The sequence below is a fragment of the Paramormyrops kingsleyae genome, chromosome 18 (assembly GCF_048594095.1).
Source record: "Paramormyrops kingsleyae isolate MSU_618 chromosome 18, PKINGS_0.4, whole genome shotgun sequence".
In the NCBI taxonomy this organism is placed as follows: Eukaryota; Metazoa; Chordata; class Actinopteri; order Osteoglossiformes; family Mormyridae; genus Paramormyrops; species Paramormyrops kingsleyae.
Genome location: NC_132814.1, coordinates 10,676,841 through 10,696,635, shown reverse-complemented (window position 1 = coordinate 10,696,635; position 19,795 = coordinate 10,676,841). Strand labels below are relative to the sequence as shown.

At 40.9% G+C, this 19,795-nt stretch overlaps 2 protein-coding genes and 1 long non-coding RNA gene across 8 annotated transcripts; 2 read left to right on the top strand and 1 right to left on the bottom strand.

Annotated features, from left to right (window-relative positions):
* Positions 1 to 318: 318 nt before the first annotated feature.
* LOC111838026 (uncharacterized) lies at positions 319 to 16,674 on the bottom strand. 3 transcript variants are annotated; one of them, XR_011983462.1, is made up of 4 exons: positions 16,484 to 16,674; positions 2,376 to 2,503; positions 2,118 to 2,262; positions 319 to 1,646 (listed from the first exon to the last, which is right to left on the bottom strand). It is a non-coding gene; the product is annotated as an uncharacterized lncRNA (long non-coding RNA). The 3 variants fall into 3 exon arrangements; XR_002836789.2 differs by lacking the exon at positions 16,484 to 16,674 and having other exon boundaries at positions 2,376 to 3,970; XR_002836788.2 differs by lacking the exon at positions 16,484 to 16,674 and having other exon boundaries at positions 2,432 to 3,970.
* On the top strand, positions 5,622 to 11,321 carry LOC111838025 (F-box only protein 40). Of its 3 annotated transcripts, XM_023800576.2 has the most exons (5): positions 5,622 to 5,703; positions 5,950 to 5,990; positions 7,698 to 8,558; positions 9,456 to 9,563; positions 9,991 to 11,321. In XM_023800576.2, exons 2-5 carry the CDS (start codon positions 5,988 to 5,990, stop codon positions 10,150 to 10,152), a joined length of 1,134 nt encoding a protein of 377 aa, XP_023656344.2. In that variant the 5' UTR covers positions 5,622 to 5,703; positions 5,950 to 5,987; the 3' UTR covers positions 10,153 to 11,321. The 3 variants fall into 3 exon arrangements, with proteins under 3 accessions (XP_023656344.2, XP_023656343.2, XP_072558031.1); XM_023800575.2 differs by having other exon boundaries at positions 7,698 to 9,563; XM_072701930.1 differs by having other exon boundaries at positions 5,632 to 5,703; positions 7,703 to 9,563.
* On the top strand, positions 10,924 to 18,946 carry LOC111838024 (F-box only protein 40-like). Of its 2 annotated transcripts, none has more exons than XM_023800574.2 (4): positions 10,924 to 11,002; positions 12,826 to 12,871; positions 13,180 to 14,994; positions 16,853 to 18,946. In XM_023800574.2, exons 2-4 carry the CDS (start codon positions 12,869 to 12,871, stop codon positions 17,075 to 17,077), a joined length of 2,043 nt encoding a protein of 680 aa, XP_023656342.2. In that variant the 5' UTR covers positions 10,924 to 11,002; positions 12,826 to 12,868; the 3' UTR covers positions 17,078 to 18,946. The 2 variants fall into 2 exon arrangements, with proteins under 2 accessions (XP_023656342.2, XP_072558030.1); XM_072701929.1 differs by having other exon boundaries at positions 10,925 to 11,002; positions 13,382 to 14,994.
* Positions 18,947 to 19,795: the final 849 nt, after the last annotated feature.

The following is a 19,795-nucleotide window of genomic DNA, read 5'->3' as shown; positions in this document are numbered from 1 at the left end:
GCACAGAGCTATCAGCTCAGACCTCCAGTGTTGTATTTTTGTGTATGGAGTTTGCATGTCTACTTCTACTGGGCAATCTAGCTGGTAAAAAACACACTGATCGGTGGCTGTTGTGTGTGTGTGTGTGTGTGTGTGTGTGTGTGTGTGTGTGGTGAGCTGTGATGGACTGGCATCTGTGATGAACGAGGCAGAGTTCCAACTGCAGAACAATCCTCGATGGCTTTATTTTACCATACACCAAAACAATGTCCAGAACCAATATTCATAAAATGGCCAGAGTAGTCCGTAAACCAAACGGAGACACAACCAAGAACAGAATCAAAATCCAAAGGTTTAATGTCAAGTAATCTGGTAAAGAGTCTAATAACATGAGTAACACAAATTCACTAGGAAAATGGTCACTATAGAATGGACCTTACAATACAATGAGGTCCTGAAAATGACTGGTAAATAATTAGTGAGACAGGAAATAGCAACCAGGTGATTTTTACTTAACACAGGGAGGTGATCCGGACAGAGCAGAAGGTTATATGGAAGATCTGGCTTGACTCCTGGAGTCTGACACCTGATTGTAACCCCTTCTCCATGCGTGGCTCCTGATGCCTTGGTGCTCCATTGTAGTGGACAGCCAGAATTCTGTGGTCTGGGTTGTCCCAGTAAAAATCGGTTATGAGTGAGGGGTCCAGGATATCCCCTGCTGGAGGCCAAGATTTCTCCTCAGGGTCATAGCCCACACAGTCCATTAAATTTTACAGCTGCCCACAAGACATGGACAGAGTAGCCAGGTTCACCACTGACATCTACAGCTTTAGAGGACACATGGAATGTAGGGTCAATCTGGCAGTGATGAGAACAAGTCATTCCTTGGCGAGTCAAAACATTGCAGTCCAAGTCAAGTCTCAAGTCATTTGCCCTTAAGTCTAAGTTGAGTCCAAGTCTTTCCGTCATTTGTGACCAGTCATCAAATTTGTGACTTGAGTCCAAGTTGAGGTGTGAGTTATGTAACTTGTGTCCCTACCTATGTCCTTTAGTGATTAAATCTTGTTGCAGCAAAAACTACCTCAGTACTTCATAGTCTCCACTCACAGTTGTCCTCACACAGTGTTTATATCCGTGTACATGCAGGGAGTGACACATCTTTCCAACAAACTATCTCAGGAGACCTTGCATTCAGCCAATTGAAGAGGCAGACAGCAGAGAATTAATATACACAGAAATTATAAAATTAACATTACATTATCCAGAAGGGATCAAGCTGTTAGGTTTAATGAATAGCATCTCGTTGAGTCATAGGGTCCAAGTCTGTTTGTTGCCCTCAAATTAATGACTTGAGTCTGAGTCGAGTCGCAAGTCAGTGACTCAAGTCACCACCTCTGAAATCTGGTACCTGGCAGGTAGCTGCAGAGGGAAAGTTACTGGGATTATGCACCACAAAATCCTGAAGGGACCAATGTACTGGGAACTGGGCTTAATATCCTTGGTGGAGAGCCACACATGGAATGGCAGTGGCAGTCAGCAAATTTCTTCTGTGTCTTTATGTCGCATTGAAGTTGCACGTGGGCAGTCCTCCAGAATTGTCCGCTCTACCGAAACCCCTTCTCTGTTGGTTGGTTCGATCTCCCAAGCATAGAGTGGGGGTTGGTAACCTGATGTGCATTGGAAAGGGGTTAAATGTAAGGAGGTCTTTACCAGACAGTTTGTTCTGTCCAGGTAAGGTGCTGGCTACAATCAGACTAGTTAGCTGAACAGTACCATCGGAGACAATGGCCAGTCTCCTGATAAACTGCTCCATTTGTCCACTGGACTGGGGATGGTATGCCAATGTTAGGCTCACAGTCACCCCCCAGCCGTGTGCAAAATGCTCGCCAAAGTCAAGAGGTAAACTGTAAACCTCGGTATGACATTAAATCCTCTGGAATGCCAAAGAAATGGAAAACTTTATTAAAAAGGCATTCTGCCAGTTGAATAGCTGAGGGGACACTCAGAGGAGGGAAGAGGCAGCATTTCTTACTATAACTAATATGACTGTGGGCCCCCGTAAGGGAGGCAGATCTGCGATAAAGTCCAACGCTGTATGAGACTTGGGTCAGTGGGAACTGGTAGAGGTTCCAACTCACCTGATGGTCGTTGCCTTGGAATCTTTGTTTGGGCACATACTGGGCAGGACAGAACATAATCATGAACGTCATCCACTATAGTCGACCAAGATTTCCTGGATATGAGTTCATGGCTCCTGTTGACACGTGGACCACCTGAATAGAGCTGTAGAAGGATGGGACAAACAGCTTATTTGGGGGTGTATATGGAGGGCTAGTTTCTGCCCACAGGGCATCCTGTATCTTCCATAATGTGTCATTGTGTATTTGTTAACATACAGCATGGAGAGAGAATGGTGTCAGGGCTTGGGTCCTGCTCAGGAGCTGCGAATTACCATGACAGTGCACTGGTAGACTCTCTGGTAGACCTTTGCATTCTTGGGCCCAGGATGATAGGTGACTGTAAACTGAAATGAGGTAAAGCAGAGAGCAATCTGGCCTGTCTATGACTGAGCAATTTTGGCCCTTTAATATATTCAAGGTTCTTGTGATCGGTAAGCACTACACATTGGTGAGTAGCAACCTCAAGCTAATACCTCAATTTCTCCAGTGCTAGCAACTCCACTCACTATATCATGAGGAGAGTTTGTCTGAAAAATAGGGACATGGGTGAAGCTTAACAGGATTCCTCTGCCACTGAGACAGAACCGTCCTGCTATCTACCTCAGATACATCTACTTCCTCAGTAAGCAGCAGCTCTGGGTTGGGCTACTGTACAGGAGCAGAGACGCTGTAGTGCATAAATCCTTAAGTCGGGAGAATGCAGAACGAGCCGTCTCAGATCACGTTAGCGACATTGGTTGTCACCTAGTCATTGTTGTAAGGGGGGCAGCTACCCAGCTGAAGCTGCAGATGAAGCACTGATAAAAATTTGCAAAATCCAAGTAATGCTGCATCTTCTTTACTGTCACAGGCATAGGAAGCTCTAACCTTTTACTGTATATGTCCATCTGTACCCCCTGTGCAACAGATACCTTAGAAAAGAAATGCAAATAAAAACTTAATTTGTTCCAGAAGGCTAGTTGAGTTGCGATTTGGTCGAGGTCCAAGTCAAATTTCCCTATGAGAAATAATGTAAATGAATTTAATCCGTTCCAGACCCCAAAATTATCGCTGTTTAAACCTATCTACCTACCTATAAAAAGCTTTGACAATCAATATAAAACCAACATGCACATTTAAAATACATACAAAAGCAATAAACATGAAAATTATGACAACTTATGAACAGCTGATGGCACACTGGAAAGGGCAGGTGGAGAGGAGGAGGGATGGAGGAGTTTTAGCAGGTCTGTTTTGTTTTGTCATTTTCTGAGTTTTCGGTCAAGTAGTGGCTAGATTTTTCTCAACAAACCCATTCGCGGTCGGAATTGGTAGAGCTGAACGTGTCTCGACCCATACAACTTTTAGCAGGAACAGTCGAGTTCCAAGATTTCAGTCGAGGTTCGAAAAAAATTAAACAGACCCGTTTAACGTCTAGGTTGGTCGAGTTAAGCGGTGTTCGAGTTCCAAGGCTCTACTGTAGTGGATTTATGGAACTCACACTTCTCTGCGTTTGCATATAGTTGGTGTTGCTGTAGACCTGTTTAAACATGGTCATGGTGTTCAGCTAGGCCTGGGGAACAAATCAACATATCGTCCATACAGTCGTCCCTCGTTTATCGCGGTTAATCCGTTCCAGACTGTACTGCGTTAACTGAATTTCTGCGAAATAGGAATCTTTATTTCTTTATTATTCGGCTGCACCTGGCGTTGAAGGATTTGCGGGGGTGCTCGAATACATAGGCCTACAGTCCATACGTACAGTAATTTTAATTTTAATTGTAATACAGAGGTGTATAATTGACTCAGACTCAGAGCGCGCGCTGTATCATTTTCACTGTCTATCAACTTTTTAATGAATAAATGTATTATGCCTGTTAGTCAGTTTGTTGAAGAGCTGATGGGGGGTCATGGGTGAGGTGAAGTCCAGGCTAAGGCTGATTCCAGAAATTCAAGGTGGACATACAGAAGGGGCAGGTGAAAAAGCGGGAGCAGAAAAACTGGCAAAACAGTCAAAGCAGGGCAATCAGCAACCAGAAGCAAATCACAAGGCAGCAACAGCAAAAACCAGGAACAATGCTGAAGTCAAGAAGCCTCAAGGCTGCATGATAACATGGTACTTGTGCCCCACGCAGCACATGTCCTGGTTTCTGTTGCAGTTTGGGCAGGAGTTTTGCTAGGATCTAAAGACGTACCTGAGAGTATAGTTGTTAAAACATCTCAGATAAACAAATCTTTCGGAGCTTGTAACAATTCATTCGGTACTTCAGCTCTGCTTTTCTTGCACTTATTATTTATGTAACCATATGATTGTTTAAAAATCATATACAGTAGCAAGGTTTAGAATAAGGATGTCACGACCGCCCTTGTGAATTAATTTATACTGTTATGTAGCAGAAGCATCAGTGAAGGTCTGGTTTTATCATGCACTTATTAATACATAAAATGAAATATAGTGACCATCATGATTAACCTTGCTATCGTGTTAAGGTCGGCACCAAACCGTTTGTAAGTTTACAATGCATAAAAGCACCACATAAATTTATGTACTGCATCAAGGCTTTTTGACTTTGTCAGAAATCTCTATTTAAACAAAATAAATTAAACCAAATCAAGGCAAGGCAAGCCCTTACATGTAAGGCAAAATAAGACCGATTCAGTTTATTTATTTAATTCTCTTGAGGTTTATTTTACCATTATTTTTTTTATTGAAAACGAGAGGTATGCCTCTGCTGTTAAAAGAAAGGTCCAGAAAGCCACACCAAAATATTAAAACCAATCTTTTCATAGATAAGGAAGCCTAACAAGGTAACCAAGAGGTAAAAAACAAATTGGTTGATAAATAATTGTTTTGAGGGTATTATATGGCTGATTTAAGACATGGGTCGGCACCAACCCGTTTAACATAAGAGCTAGGAACAGAGAGCTAACATACAGTAGGACAAAGATTAAGACAGAATGATTCAATATTAAGCCCAGGTGTTAGGAGATATGAAGAGATACTAGAGGACATAAGAATGACATCCAGAATTGCCTGCAGCTAAATTATTATTAACGGTTAGAAAACGGTTCATTGAACCTGATTTTAAAGGATAATACTGTCATCTAGGGGACAGAAGAAGAACAGCGTGAAATAATTACTGGATTCCATTTATGAATGTTGTTTGATTTTCGCAATTATTTGATTGATTGTCAAAAAGGAAGTCCAAATGAAATCCCATTTGATCACGTACAGGTCTAGGTTTCGAATTATATAACTATATTAATATATAAATGATTTTTGAATTATTGTATCCTGACTGATTTGCTGATCTTTCCTTTTAGTAATTTATTCAGCTACACGTTTGTTTTCTGTGCATTGTGGGTTGTTTTCATTGGTAATTGTGGTGTTTGTTCCTTGACCTTTTTGCGGGTCATATTATCTTGACATCAGGCACTTTCTATTTTTAAAACTTCAACGCAACAAGTCGTCTTAAAGAGATACTCTGTTCAGAAGTGACAGTGTTTGGGTGCCACCGGAGAGAACTCACTTACGTTGCCTTAGTATTGTACCTATGAGAAAAAGGTTTGTGATTTTTTTTGTTGCTGCTTTTGATTTCAGAAGGTGTAAATAAAATTTTAAAACAGGTTAGCATAAATTCATGTATTATAAGTATAATTACACATCAGAATTAATGAATGTTAATGTGTAATTGTGTAATGAATATTTGCAAATTGGCCATAAGTGTTTGAAGAATAGTACACAAATAATGGAGGGAGATAATGATTGTACCATAGATCAATTTTCTTAAACCTCATGCATCTTTTTCAGGAGCTAAGGGAAATTCCTTTGTTAAAATCAAATTAAATATGGTAAGTTCAATTTGTGTTTGTACGTATGTATGTATCAATGAGTGTATGTACACATGGTGCAGTCATGGTATAATTTCATTGTATAATTAATGAGAATTCACCAGTTTGTTAGGTCAGTAACAAGCTATTAATTTAACTGTAAACAGCAAATGTAGAATAAAAAACAGCATAATGAATAGTATCAGAATGAATGTGAAACTCCATTACATCATTTTTTATCCATGTGGCATCAAAGCGTAAGACATCCTCCATACAGCCTCCAGGTTTCGACCATTCACAGCTACTCGCAGGCAGAACGAGGGACAAGGCTGTTAGTTATATATACATATAAACTGGCACAACATGTGGGAAACATAACAACTCTCCACAGAGCAGCGATTCGAACCCCCAACCCTGAAGGCATCCGGCAACACAGCCACCATGACCACCAAGTGTGGAACACCAGTTATAATTTTTATTTTGTTTTATTCACCTATACTGCACTTAGAGTTGGTTCATATAGGCAAATTTCTTTACTGTGCAGAACTGCGTAGAGCATAATTAGCCAAAAACATATAGGTCAGCCCTCTAATTACAGGGGCGTTCCCTGGACTGCCTGTAATAGGTCCCGGGCTCTCTGTGTCATGGTGGGGCATGGAGGAAGGATGATCCACAGCAAATGGGAACTTTATTAAGACTGCATTCAGATGCACACAAAACCATAAGGACCACAAGGGGTCAAAACAATGGCAGGTTGGTTAAACGTGGATGAATAAAGGCTGGCACTACAGATGAGAAAATTCAGAGGGACCAGGAACCAAAACATCTACAACAATCACAGAAGGACTGGCAGGTAACACATACAATGACCAACAAAAAACAGAGCAAAGGCAGGCACATATAAAGATTGATAACCAGGATTAAACAGGAAACAGGTGCGGGTTACTGACACTTAAGTGAATACTAGGATAATAAATAGCAAGGCACAGGTGAGGGTCATAATTACTAAACATTAAGGACTCAAACACTAGGAATAGGATGGCCAGTGACACCTGCTGGCCAAACAGGGAAATGGCAAACAGGACAGGGCAGGGACTGATCCTGACAAGATAAGCATGTAGATAGTGAAGTGTAGATCTATCTATCTACAGTACTGTGTAAAAGTCTTAGGCCGTCGAAGAAAATGTTTAAAGCTATTTATCTGGGTAGTAACTGTATAATTTCTCAGAAAAAAATTATATAATGTAACATTAGAACAAATGCAAATTAACAATAATACTATTAAAAACAGAAAAAGAATTTCTTCCGTTACCCAAAAAGTTAAACAATCACTTAGACTGCTAAAAGAATTCTGCTTTGGTTCCCAAACCTTTCCTCAGGGGCACCACAGCATTTCATTTTTTCATTAAATTTCACCACCAGCTCTAGTAATTGACTAACTTCATTAATTAAATAACTAAGTAGGGTATTGATCAGCCAAATAGGTGGAGTAGTGGTCGAATCAAAAAAAATACTGGGGTGACTCTATCTATCTACTCTATCTATCTATCTATCTATCTATCTATCTATCTATCTATCTATCTATCTAATTATCAAATTGCAATATCAATGTCATAATTCCAAGTAGAAATGTCACTTGCTTATGAAATGTTTCTAGATGCATTTATGCAGAAAACTAAAGATTTCAATGTTCGAAAGTAATTGATTTTCTGGTTCTTTTTGTCTAAGAGAAGGAACCGGAGGCCCGTGGTGAGGGAGCACCAGCATTGTGAGAGATGCTTCCGATTAAACTGTAAAGCACCCATTGAGATCTCCGTGTCCTGCGTGGTCATCAGCTGCCGCCTGCTGTGTGGTGCCACTTTTCACATGTGTAAGGAGGAGGAGCACCGGCTGCTATGTCCCAAAGAGAAGGTGTCCTGCCTCAACGTGGCCTACGGCTGCCCCATCACCATGCTCCGATCGCAGTTAGCCCAGCACCTGAAGGTGTGTCCTGCCAGTGTAATTAACTGCTCCATGGACTGGAACCGCTGGCCTATTGCGGATACAGACGGTGCGTTTTACAAGAATGCCGTTAAAGAACCATTCTCCGCTGAACAGCTAGACCTCCGCATGGCCCTAAGAGACCAAAAGCTGGTGTGTAATAAACTCAAAATGAAAGCATTTTTCCCTGAGTTGATGGAGGACGTTGAAGAAGCTGAGGACTCCGCAGATGGCGCAGTGGGTGATCCTACAGATGATGAAGGTACCACGCGGCTTTCTGACTGCAGCAGCACAATGTCAGACATGCAAGAGCTCATACAGGAGGAGTGCATGTCACTGGCTAAGAATACAGACGGGATGGATGTCAGGAGTCACAAGCTGGCAGAGAAAATGTTCAGTAAGGAGAAGGGTGGCTGCATGCAAGCTGGCAAAGCCAAGGCTGATGGCCAAACACCCGCTAATCAACAAAAAAAACAGGGAAGCTGTGGCCATCAACAGGCTGAAGAAACATGCCAGGACAGAAATGAACCGGAAACAGAAACTACAGATGCTAGCAAGACTGGATTTGCCCCTTGGCATGAAGGGGTCCTGGAGAGGCTAGGAAAAGAGGTAAATCCAAGAGAATATAATATGTATCTTGTGCATCATGGACGCATGTTAATCCGATTTGGCCACATATCTGCTTGCACCCCTAGAGAGAAAGATTTTGTTTATGGCAGCCTTGAACCCATACCCGTTCAAACCCTTAGATCCTTCAAAGTTCCCACCAGTTACAAGGAGAAACGTATCCATCTGAAAGATCCTTCTGTGAGAGCAAAGACTGAGGACAAAAGTGTGGACACGTCAGATTTGGGATTTTCTGAAGAAGACATTCCAATAATGGATGAACTCCATATGACATTATTGTGCTCCACAGAGAAAGAACTTAGAGGTCATAAAATATGCGAAACTGTGGTGACGGATGGTCTTTTTGTGGACTTTGCTACACAAACCTATCACTTCCAGTCTGCTCCGTTTAAGCACAATGCCTATCTAACGGATATCATTCCTGATCAGACTTTGAACCTCTATGTTCAGATTCAAACTGATGGTGTGACCGGCAGACACAACAGAACCAACTCCGCCTTCACCTTCCTCTGCAATCACACTTTCCGGCGCGATGAATTCACTTCGCATTTCAAAAACGTGCACGTGGACATTCAGTCCTGCCTAAACGGCTGGTTTGAGGAGCGATGCCCCCTAGCTTACCTTGGCTGCACCTACAGTCAGACGAGGTTTCAACCCTCTACACAAAGGGCTACCGTGTCATACAATGACGAGCTCAGTACCTTATCTTTGAGGCCAGAGGTCTCCCCTTCACTCTCTCAGGGCATGAAAGCAGTTGTACCTGAGAGGAAACGTGAACGCAATACAGATGTGCTTAGCCGACTGCCTTTTGAAATCCTGCTGTACATTGCGCGTTTCCTCGATAGCTTCAGCTTGTCTCAGCTGGCTCTTGTTTCTCAGACGATGCGAGAAATGTGTGCAACTCTGCTAAAGGAGCGAGGGATGGTTTTCCTGAAGTGGACAAAGAAGACCTACGCCCATGGCGGATCTCGCTGGAAGTCCAGAAAGGCAAGTGCATGGATTTTGTGCTTTTCACGATATTTAGTATTACACCATTTAAATTACATGTTTTCTTCTTTATCATTGAAACATTAACCGTAGTGGTGAAAAGCTCAAGCTATAGGATTCTGCAAATATTTAACGAAAAAGTAGAAGGAGATTGTTTAGTGACAAAGAAAATGCTACATTACTTTAGATTTTCACTTTTTTATTTGCCCAAAATGGCGCACAAGTGAGAAGGACAATACTTTTGTTGTATAAATGGAAAATCTCTCCATGAAATAAGAATGGCTTTATTCTTTGATTGCTGTAATGTAATGCATATTATCATAAATCGCAATGGAGTTAAACCAATTTTTCAAAAAGATTGACTGGAATTTTTCTAATGTAAGTGAGTTATTAACACTGTTCTGTCTTTCGTATCACCACTGCTCAGGTATGGCAGTTCAGCAACCTCTTCTCCACGGTGGATAAATGGAGTTTCGCTGAGACCCTGTCCATGTCAGAGCATCTAAAGCGCTGCTCTTTCTACCAGACTGAGAGGAAGACTGAACCTGTGGCCCTGATCCATATATGTGACAAGAATATGAAGAGATGAACAGCTGAATCTGATTGTGTGGTCGAGCCTTATCGATGTTGCTGGGATATAAGTAACACTGTAACCACACTTGACCCTTTTTAAAGAATGAGGCTTTATACTTCAATATTTTCTGTTCAGCCCAGGCCAACTTAAATAAATATTACACACAGATCAAAGACACACAGGTTTAAAACTTCATATATTTACAGCCAGCATAAAAAAAATGGAATAAATAAGCATATCTGTACAATTTCAAATCTTTTTGAGCAACTAAAAAATCTGACATCTATCTATCTATCTATCTATCTATCTATCGATCTATCTATCTATCTATCTATCTATCTATCTATCTATCTATCTATCCACTTATCCTAGTCAAAGTCACATGGGGCCCTGCAGCCAATCACAGGCAGCACAGGGCACGTGGCTGGGCTACATCCTGATGAACAGGGCCTGTGTTTTAGTGAAATAAAAAATGAATTCTGACAATTCTGAAAATAATCTAGAAAAAACTGAAATTTAATCATTTAGTGGTAACAACACTGATTAGAATGCCTTGAAGTCAGATCCTAACTCAAATGGCTTTAAATTTTATTGTTATACGTCCATCCATATTTCTATAATCTAACTGTCTGATGACTATTTTTCTGCCTTCAAAAAATGTGGCATAGAAATTGTGCACATGGAATTATACAGAAATTATTAGAGTTGCAACCTGAACCGTGCCTTAGACGGGATGTGTCACACAATCCTGTTTGCCTGCTAGCTCTATTTATATCACCGTTTCACCCTATTTTCAAGGTTGCGCAAACTCTGGGCGGCCAAACTAATAGCAATAGAAGAGCTGATATGTCTCATTAACTCAGCGGTAAGGATATCTTTTCGCAATCTGATCAAACAACTTCACCCGAGTACCATTTCGCTATCACGCTTGCTGCTGTGTCACTTGTTATTTTACAAATCCTGTTAAGTATTCTGCAAAAATTAGAATTTGGTTGTGTGTTGTGTGTTATGTCTGGACAGCTTACACGATGCAGGAGTTCAGTCAAAGCTGAAGTGATCTGCTTATATTATTGTTTTTGCACGTGAGGATTTGCTTCCGCTTGTACGATTCATTTGTAACAATCTAGCACTGACATATGACGTGGTTTAGCATGGCCTTAAATTAAATACAAGAAAACCTGCAAGATCTCGTTTGTTTCTCTGCAAGTTCGCAAATTGTTTTTCTTTGTAATTCTGCCATCAAAGGGAAAATATCACTTTATCCTACTATTAGTGAAATTCCTAGAAAATTAAGACTATATGATGAATTATAGCGATAAATTATACTTATATTGTATGGTGGCTTGGAGGTAAATTTATATTAATGTTTTATCAGTATCAGCATGAAATAAGTAGATATGTGGGTGAGTACTTTTCTGCAATTTTTCACACATAATGAGGACACTGGGTCATAGAATTGCGACCTGAGTACCAGCCAGAAATGTCGATCTGTCACAATCGTGATGGGCTGCTTGGTGACTGCTGCGTTAGATGTTACAGAAGGTGACTGTCTTCCATTTGCAGCTGTGACAGTAGCTCTTTCAAAGGCTTGGCATCATATATTGGTGCCCTGCCTGCCACAGCTTAGAACTGTCCTTAAATGAGCCTTCTACATGTCATGAGCAACAAGACTCAGCTGCCCGTGAGCTGATTATCGATATAAATTAGGTTAGATAGATGTAACAAAGAGCAGAGCGCAGGGCAGGTCAGAAAGTGAGGTCTATTTGACAGTACAGTCAAGTAATTTACAGAAAAAGAGAGCAACAGAAGTCCTGTCACATTCTGGCAGATGCCTGTATTGTTTGTCTGCGACGTTCTGACAAGCAGGATGCTCTGACTGTTTCACACAGAGCTGCAATCAGCGTATAGGATCCTGGCATGTACTGTAAATGCGCTTTCCTAATGTTTTAGTGCAAAGTGACGGCACAGTGAGCCCTTGATACAGCTTTTACCACCAGCCCAGCCTGTAAGCAGCGACACTGCAGTTACTGTGTCTTCACTGTCATCTTACACATCAGAGAAATTACTGAGATGGTACACAGACCCAGTAAAGAATTCATTAATATCATGAAATATCATGTAGTTCTCTTCACCAGCTAAGGCTGACACAGCATATGAAACATCATGTGGTTCTCTTCACCAGCTAAGGCTGACACAGCATATGAAATATCATGTGGTTCTCTTCACCAGCTAAGGCTGACACAGCATTAGTTCTCTTGGCTACATTTCTAAATACAAATAATTCAAAGTACCCTGTTGTTAACTCAAGGGTCCGTTATAAAACATGTGATACTTATTTTAGTAACTTAATAATGAATATTCTGTAATAATCATCAGGGAAGATTACAGTAGTTCTTTTATTGTAATGCCGTTTAAGGTATTTGGAATGATATCTTAGTGCATAAGTGAAAAATTCTGACAACATTTGATAAGATAGTATTACATGATTAAATAGTATTACATATGGTGTATATACCAATAAGTGAGATAATGGTCATTATGTGACAATATGCACATGCTGATGGAGGCATTAATCTCTCTGAATTGGATTCTGGTAATGAAAAATGAAAACAATTAAATTTGGAATCTATAGTTTTGGTATTTTCAGGTGATGTGATTGTTAGTGATACAATTTCAATTGTTTTCCAGGATATCCTACATGATTTTTAAGTAAACAAAGAATTCTGGAAACATGGTAAGTTGACCTTTTCATTTGATCTTTTATATTCAAGTTCTGACTATAATTCCTGACATATGTATTTGTATTTATTTGGTTTGGATACTTAAAATATGAATTACTCTTAACATTTTAATTTAGTGAATTGTAGCTATTTAAAATCAATACATGAGATAGAAAGGGTGTATTTTTGTTCCCTATTTAGTCAAAAGAAGCCCAAATGCTTTAAGAAATCTGCTTAGAAAACTGGCTGCTCAGTATTTGTTTTGTTCAAATTGTAATTTTTGTTTGAAAGTATAAGTATGTGTATTTGCCCTTATTTATAGGGAAGGAATAGGACGGTTTCTGTAAAACAGCACCAGCACTGTGAAAAATGCTTCAATCGCTACTGCAAGGCTCGTGTTGAGGTTTCTGTGTCCTGTCTGGTGATCAGCTGCCGTCTGTACTGTGGAGCTGTTTTCCACATGTGCAAAGATGAGGAGCACCAGCTATTATGTCCCAATGAAGTGGTGCCTTGTCTTAATGCAGAGTTTGGCTGCCCCTTTACCATGTGCCGCTACAAGCTTGGTGAACACTTGAAGGAGTGTCCATCCAGCATAGTGAACTGCTCCATGGACTGGAACCGCTGGCCTGCTGAAGAGGCGGAGCTTGTTTTATATGACAACATGCTTAACGAGCCTTACTCGGACAAACAGCTGGATCTCTCTCTGGCACTCAGGGACCAAAAACATCTGTTCAGTTCACTGAAGATGAAGAGCCTTTTTGCGGAGCTGGTGGAGGTGACTAAGGAGGAAACGCCCATGTTGGAAGGGGCGGTAGGGGGTACAGATTTCGCGAAGGCTGAGCATGATTTTAAGCCACTGGATGATGGAATAATTGAAGAAGAAATGGAAGGACTTACCCAGGAAGAACGTGAGGCTTTAGCTAAAGATACGAGTATTGTGAATCCGGAGAAATTTAACATGTGGGAGAAAATGTTCAGTATGGAAATGAGCGGCTGCAAGCAGACTGGAAAAGTTCTGGAAAGTTCTGAAAAGCATTCCGAAGAGGGGAATCTATTAAAATCGGGAAGCCAGAGTAAGACGGTACCTGAGGAAACCAAGAAGACTGAAAATAGCACTGATGTCAGCAATAAGACCAACGATGTTCATAATGATCAGACCCCAAGACAAGATGTGAACATGCCAAGATCATATAGCCAGGCTCTTCCTTGTAATCCTAAAGGAAAGAGTTTTTTTTATGGTTCCCTGGAGCCAATGAAAATGAAAACAGTCCGGACTTTCAAAGTTCCCACCAGCTTTAGAGCGAAACACGGACGCATTCGTAATCCTGCAGTTACGAAGAAAGACAATAAATGTGTAGATACATCTGATCTGGGAGTCTCACTGGGAGATCTTCCAAAATGGGATGAGATCCAAGCAACTTTACTCTGTTGTTTAGAAAAGGAACTCAGAGGCCACTTGGTCTCTAACGCTGCCTCGACTGACGCCCTTCTTTGCGACTCTGGCACGCAAACGTACGACTTCCTCTCGGCCCCATTCAAGAAAAACGCCTCACTGGCTGATGTTACTGCAGCCAGAACATTGAAGCTACATCTCCAGATTCATTCTGAAAGCGTGACCAACAGGCACAACAAAGCCAGCTCTGCCTTCACCTTTCTCTGCGGTCACTATTTTAGGCGGGATGAATTCTCTTCGCATTTCAAAAATGTGCACGCGGATATTCAGTCCTGCCTAAACGGCTGGTTTGAGGAGCGATGCCCCCTAGCTTACCTTGGCTGCACCTACAGTCAGATGAGGTTTCAGCCCTCTACACAAAGGGCTACCGTGTCATACAATGAGGAGCTGAGCACCTTCACTCTAAAACCAGACGTCTGCACGGCACACCTTGAGGGAGCGACAGCCATCAGAACCGAACGAAAACGAGCACGGAATCTGGATGCCTTCAGCCGACTTCCTTTCGAGGTCCTCGTGCACATCGCGACCTTTTTGGACAGCTTCACCTTATCCCAGCTGGCTTTGGTCTCTCATCACATGAGAGACGTTTGTGCCACCCTGCTCCCAGAGAGGGGGATGGTTTCCTTGAAGTGGGAGAAAAAGACGTATTCCCACGGGGGCTCCTGCTGGAAGTGTAAAAAGAAGGTACGTTTCTGGTACAATGGTGAAACAGCTGCGCTTTGATGGAAAACTCAGTTTTATGTTTCATCTTAATGCTTTAAATATATTTTTATATTGAAGGAAAATACATCCAAATAGCTACTAACAGTAACAGTAACATTTTGGTAACACTTTTAATTGTGTGATATACTAATTAAGATAAGCACATGTTTTTGAGATCCCTGCTTGCTTAATTGCGTATCTTTGGACCATGAGAAGGAACCAGAGTCCAGGCAGAACCCACAAACTCCACATGTAGACGGGTCCAGGATTCAAATGCCCAACCCTAGAGATCATACGAGATCATCTAATCATCAGATCATTTGAAGTCCTACAGTGTCTAGAGTTTACAGAGAGCGGTGCAATAAAGAACAGCAACAACAAAATATCCAGGGAGCAGCTGTTCTGTGGGCTACAACAGCAAAGACCACTTCAGGTCCAGCTCCTGTCAGCTAAGAACTGGAAACTGAAGCAGCAGTGGGTACAGACTCACCAAAAATGGACAGTTGAAGTCTGGTGGTGTTTGTCTTTTTTGGCACAAAACAGGCTTCTTAATACCATCTGAGCATTGTTTTAATGCTCTGAATATTGTTACTGACCAAGTGTATCCCTTTATGGCCTAAATTTGCCCATCTTCCAGCAGGATTATGCATCATGTCACAAAGCACAAGTCATTTCAGACTGGTTCCATGGACGTGGCAGTGAGTTGTGGGTCCTTCAATGGCCTGCAAAGCCACCAGATCACATTCAAAAGGGCACCACTGGAATGTGGTGGAATGGGAGATGTGCAGCCAACAATTCTGCAGCAATTATGTGATGTGATCATGTCAACAAGGACCAGAATCTCTAACGAATGTTTCCAGCACTTTGTTGCATCCATGTTTTCAGGCTGTTCTAAAAGCAAAGCAGGGTCCTTCCCATTATCAGAATAGTGTTCCTATTAAGTTCCAGTTGAGCATAAAGAGTCACAGTCACAGAGTACTCAACTGGTTGGTTGAAAGTAAATCATGGTCTGGATTTTTACTTTCTGGACCTGAAATTTCCACCTCTGGTGGCCAGTGAGTGTATGTGGCATTGTGTTACAAAAAATGAATACATAAAAATGCTGCGATGCCCCAGAAAAAGAGTTTAATGCAAAGCAGTCAGCTAGAAAATATTAGGAAAGCATGTAGCCCAGTGACCGCACTATGTGAACACATCCTCTTGCCATGGACCATGTCTTTAGCTCTGCCAACTACCCAATCAACTCAGCCACCGCTATTTAAGGCGATCAGTCTCCAAGCTGGTAGTTGGCAGAAGTTGCAGAGAAATGAATTATCACTCAATCCCAACTTGCTCTTCTGCCACTTTTCAGTTTCCAGTTTACTATGCTTTGCCTTGCCATCTTAGACGGAAGGCAACTGTGCATGATTACAGTTTAAATATCTTTCCAGTACTGTATACATAAATAGCTCCTGCCTGGAACAGGTCTTACCGCGAGTTGTTTGAAAGCCCAGAGGACTGAAGATGTGGTAAAGATAAGATAAGAGTAATGGACCAAATCCAGTCCGAAATATAATTGAATCCAGGCCACGCAATGGATTCTTCCCCAAAAATTGATCAATTCCTACCAAAATAATTGACTTGTGTAAGTGCGCAGAAGTGGCACTGTGGTTATCCTTGGGTTGAGCTGGGGACAGATCAATTTCGAAACTGCAACCTTCAGAGATATTAAAAATAATGGGTGTGTGTGTGACGGAAGTTTGAATATCACTGCGCGGTCCTTGTGCTGCTAAGCTTTCTCTTGGGTTAGCACTTTCTAACTGTACTTCTTTATCTTTTCTGTCCTTCTATAACCCCCCAGGTTTGGCAGTTCAGCAGCCTCTTCTCCAGGGTGGATAGCTGGAGCTTCAGATGCACCCCCTCCATGGCTGAGCATCTGAAGCTCTGCCCCTTCTACCAGGCAGAGAGGAAAAGTGATCCGGTAGCGCTGGTTAGCATGGGCTACGACAAAAATGAAGAAGCGAAGCATCAAACATTAGTTTCACTGCTTGGTTCTAAGGCGAAGGTCAGGAAACACAAATGCTGAATTAGAAAGTCTGGAAAGTGAGAAAGATTCAAACATCTTACCATTTTGGGCTTTGAGACTACAATATTAAAACTGTTTATACAACTATTGTTTTATCTGATTGTCGCATAATATTCCTTTGCAACATAAAGATTTGTAATCTTTGTACTAAATTCAGTGCCTTGTGCCCATAGGGACCGGGATAGGCTCTGGGATAGACTCCAGGATAGGTTCTGGGATAGGTTCCGTGATAGACTCCGGGATAAGCTCCGGGATAGGCTCCAGGATAGGCTCCGGGATAGGCTCAAGGATAGGCTCTGGGATAGACTCCAGGATAGACTCTGGGATAGACTCCAGGATAGGTTCTGGGATAGGCTCCGTGATAGACTCCGGGATAGGCTCTGGGATAGGCTCAAGGATAGGCTCTGGGATTGACTCCAGGATAGACTCCGGGATAGGCTCTGGGCCCCTGTAACTCAACATAAGACAAACGAGAATAGAGAAAGGATGGATGGACAGACAGTATTTAATTGCCTAATCAAAGTAGTATTGTAAGTAGCTGTTTTTGAATACTTGTGTGTATATAAGATAAATGTGCTGTATTTAAAGTTTGCATAAGTCTTTAATGCTTCAATGACACATGAAATAAAGTCAATTAATTGGATTGCAAGTATGTGGAGAATCTTGGTTCGTCTGTTTAGTGATACAAGTCTGTTGAAGGCTGGGCTGTATTTCACTGGCACTGTGGGGATATCCCCAGGAAGGCGACCTAAACAATGTACAATGACACATGAGAGCTGGGACTTTGCGTCTAAATACTACACACTTAGTACAGGTGGTTCAGGTGGAGTTACACAAAGTTGTGTAATAAAACAATGCAACAAAGATGATGGAAAATAATACTGTATGAAACATCCTAAATGAAAAATATTTGTGTTATATTAGGTGCATTGGCAACATTTTACCTGAGTGTAGTAGTACACTGTTACGTAATCTATTAATTAACTGGAAACTAAGTTTCATACTGATTCAATGTTTGTTCATCATTAATCAATCATAATGGTTCATGTATTTAATGCAGTTCCTATATTTGTTAATAATTTGTGATTTATGTGAATAGTAACTGAGCTGCTAAGTTACTTGTGCCCCACCAAGTAAAGTGTTGCCGATGCATTAGTGAATATTTTTATAATGATTGTATAAAGCAGGGTTCTTGAAATCTGGACCTCGATTCCAAATCCAGGCCTTGTTTTCAGTTCTCCCAGGTAGTTAGTTTAATAATTACTGATTCTGATTGGTCAGAGGCTTCACACCTGACTGACAGGTAAAGGAAGGCTGGAAAACCAGCAGTGCTCGGACCTCGAGGACCGTGATTTGAATAACCCTGGTATAAAGGAATCGTATATGTACTGTATTAATCTATAGAAGAAACTGAATTCCCATTTTAAAATGATTGTTTTAAAGGGAGATATATATTCTGTATTGTGTGCCAGTGTAGCCTCTGTCTACTTTATAGATTGTCCTGTTTATAATACATGATAATGTCACCTTTTTTCAAATCTTTAGCTTGTGTGTAGTTATAGAAGGTTGATGATTGTAAATAGCTCAGCAGTACCCAACTAAGTCTTATTGAGCTCCTACTCCTGATACCGTGACTTTTCTGTACCCTTTACATAGATACTGTAAGGAGGTTGCCGGAAATTAATGAAACCACACTTGAACCTTTGCTTTATCATATACATGCAAAATAACCCACTAAAATGCATCCTGATTTTGAGTTATATATTCTAAACTCTATCTGTATGTTGTATCCCCTATAATCATAGCCTTTCTCTCATTTGTATACAGTACATTTTTCCAAATGAAATAAATGCTCTTTATACCTTTAAATTGTGAGAAAATCATTTTAGCTGCATATATCATAATTTAACTCCAAAGCGAACTTGTCTTGACCTTTTGTCAGTTAGTTCTTGAATACAGTTTATGCAGATGCTGCAAATTCCATTTGCCTGACAGCAGTGGTGGAATGTAATGAAGTATTTGTACTTCGTTACTGTACTTAAGTACATTTTTACGTATTTGTACTTTACTTAAGTAAAAATAATAATGCATACTTTTTATTTTACTCCATTACATTTTGCGGCAGTTATCTGTACTTTCTACTACACTACATTTCTACAATTTATGCCGTTAGTCGTTACATTTTATGAACACAATTTCCTCAAAATCTTGCATGAAAAAATAGTTAGTCAATTGCGTTCTGGTGTTGTCTGCCATTTCCTACCAATCAGGTGGCTTTATTATCTCCAATGATGTCAGAGCGCGCGTCAGTTAGCAGCACGAGCTGGTAGACTGGCTTGATTTCAAGAAGACAAGACATTCAACATGGACCCAGAGCCAATACACATATACTGTTTAGTTGTTTGTAATTATTATGAGCAATGACATCGGTAGAGGTGTAAGTCAGTATATCTACTATTCTTTTACAAAATGGCACACCCCAGACGTTGAGACAAACCATTGTGTACTTTTACTTAAAAAAATACTTTAAAGTAAATTTAAAAGTAAGTACTTAGTACTTTCACTTACAGTAAGTAAGATTGTTGATGTAGCACTTCTACTTTTACTTGAGTACATATTTTGCAGGATATTTGTACTTTTACTTAAGTACTAAGCTTCAGTACTTCCTCCACCACTGCCTGACAGGTGGCGAATCAAAAAAATACTGGGTATGATTTT

What these genes read in the sequence shown, in the direction of transcription:
- LOC111838025 (XM_023800575.2), top strand. An exon ending in CTCGCTGGAAGTCCAGAAAG is followed by an intron (nt 9,564 to 9,990) that starts GCAAGTGCATGG and finishes ACCACTGCTCAG; the next exon opens with GTATGGCAGTTCAGCAACCT.
- LOC111838024 (XM_023800574.2), top strand. An exon ending in GCTGGAAGTGTAAAAAGAAG is followed by an intron (nt 14,995 to 16,852) that starts GTACGTTTCTGG and finishes ATAACCCCCCAG; the next exon opens with GTTTGGCAGTTCAGCAGCCT.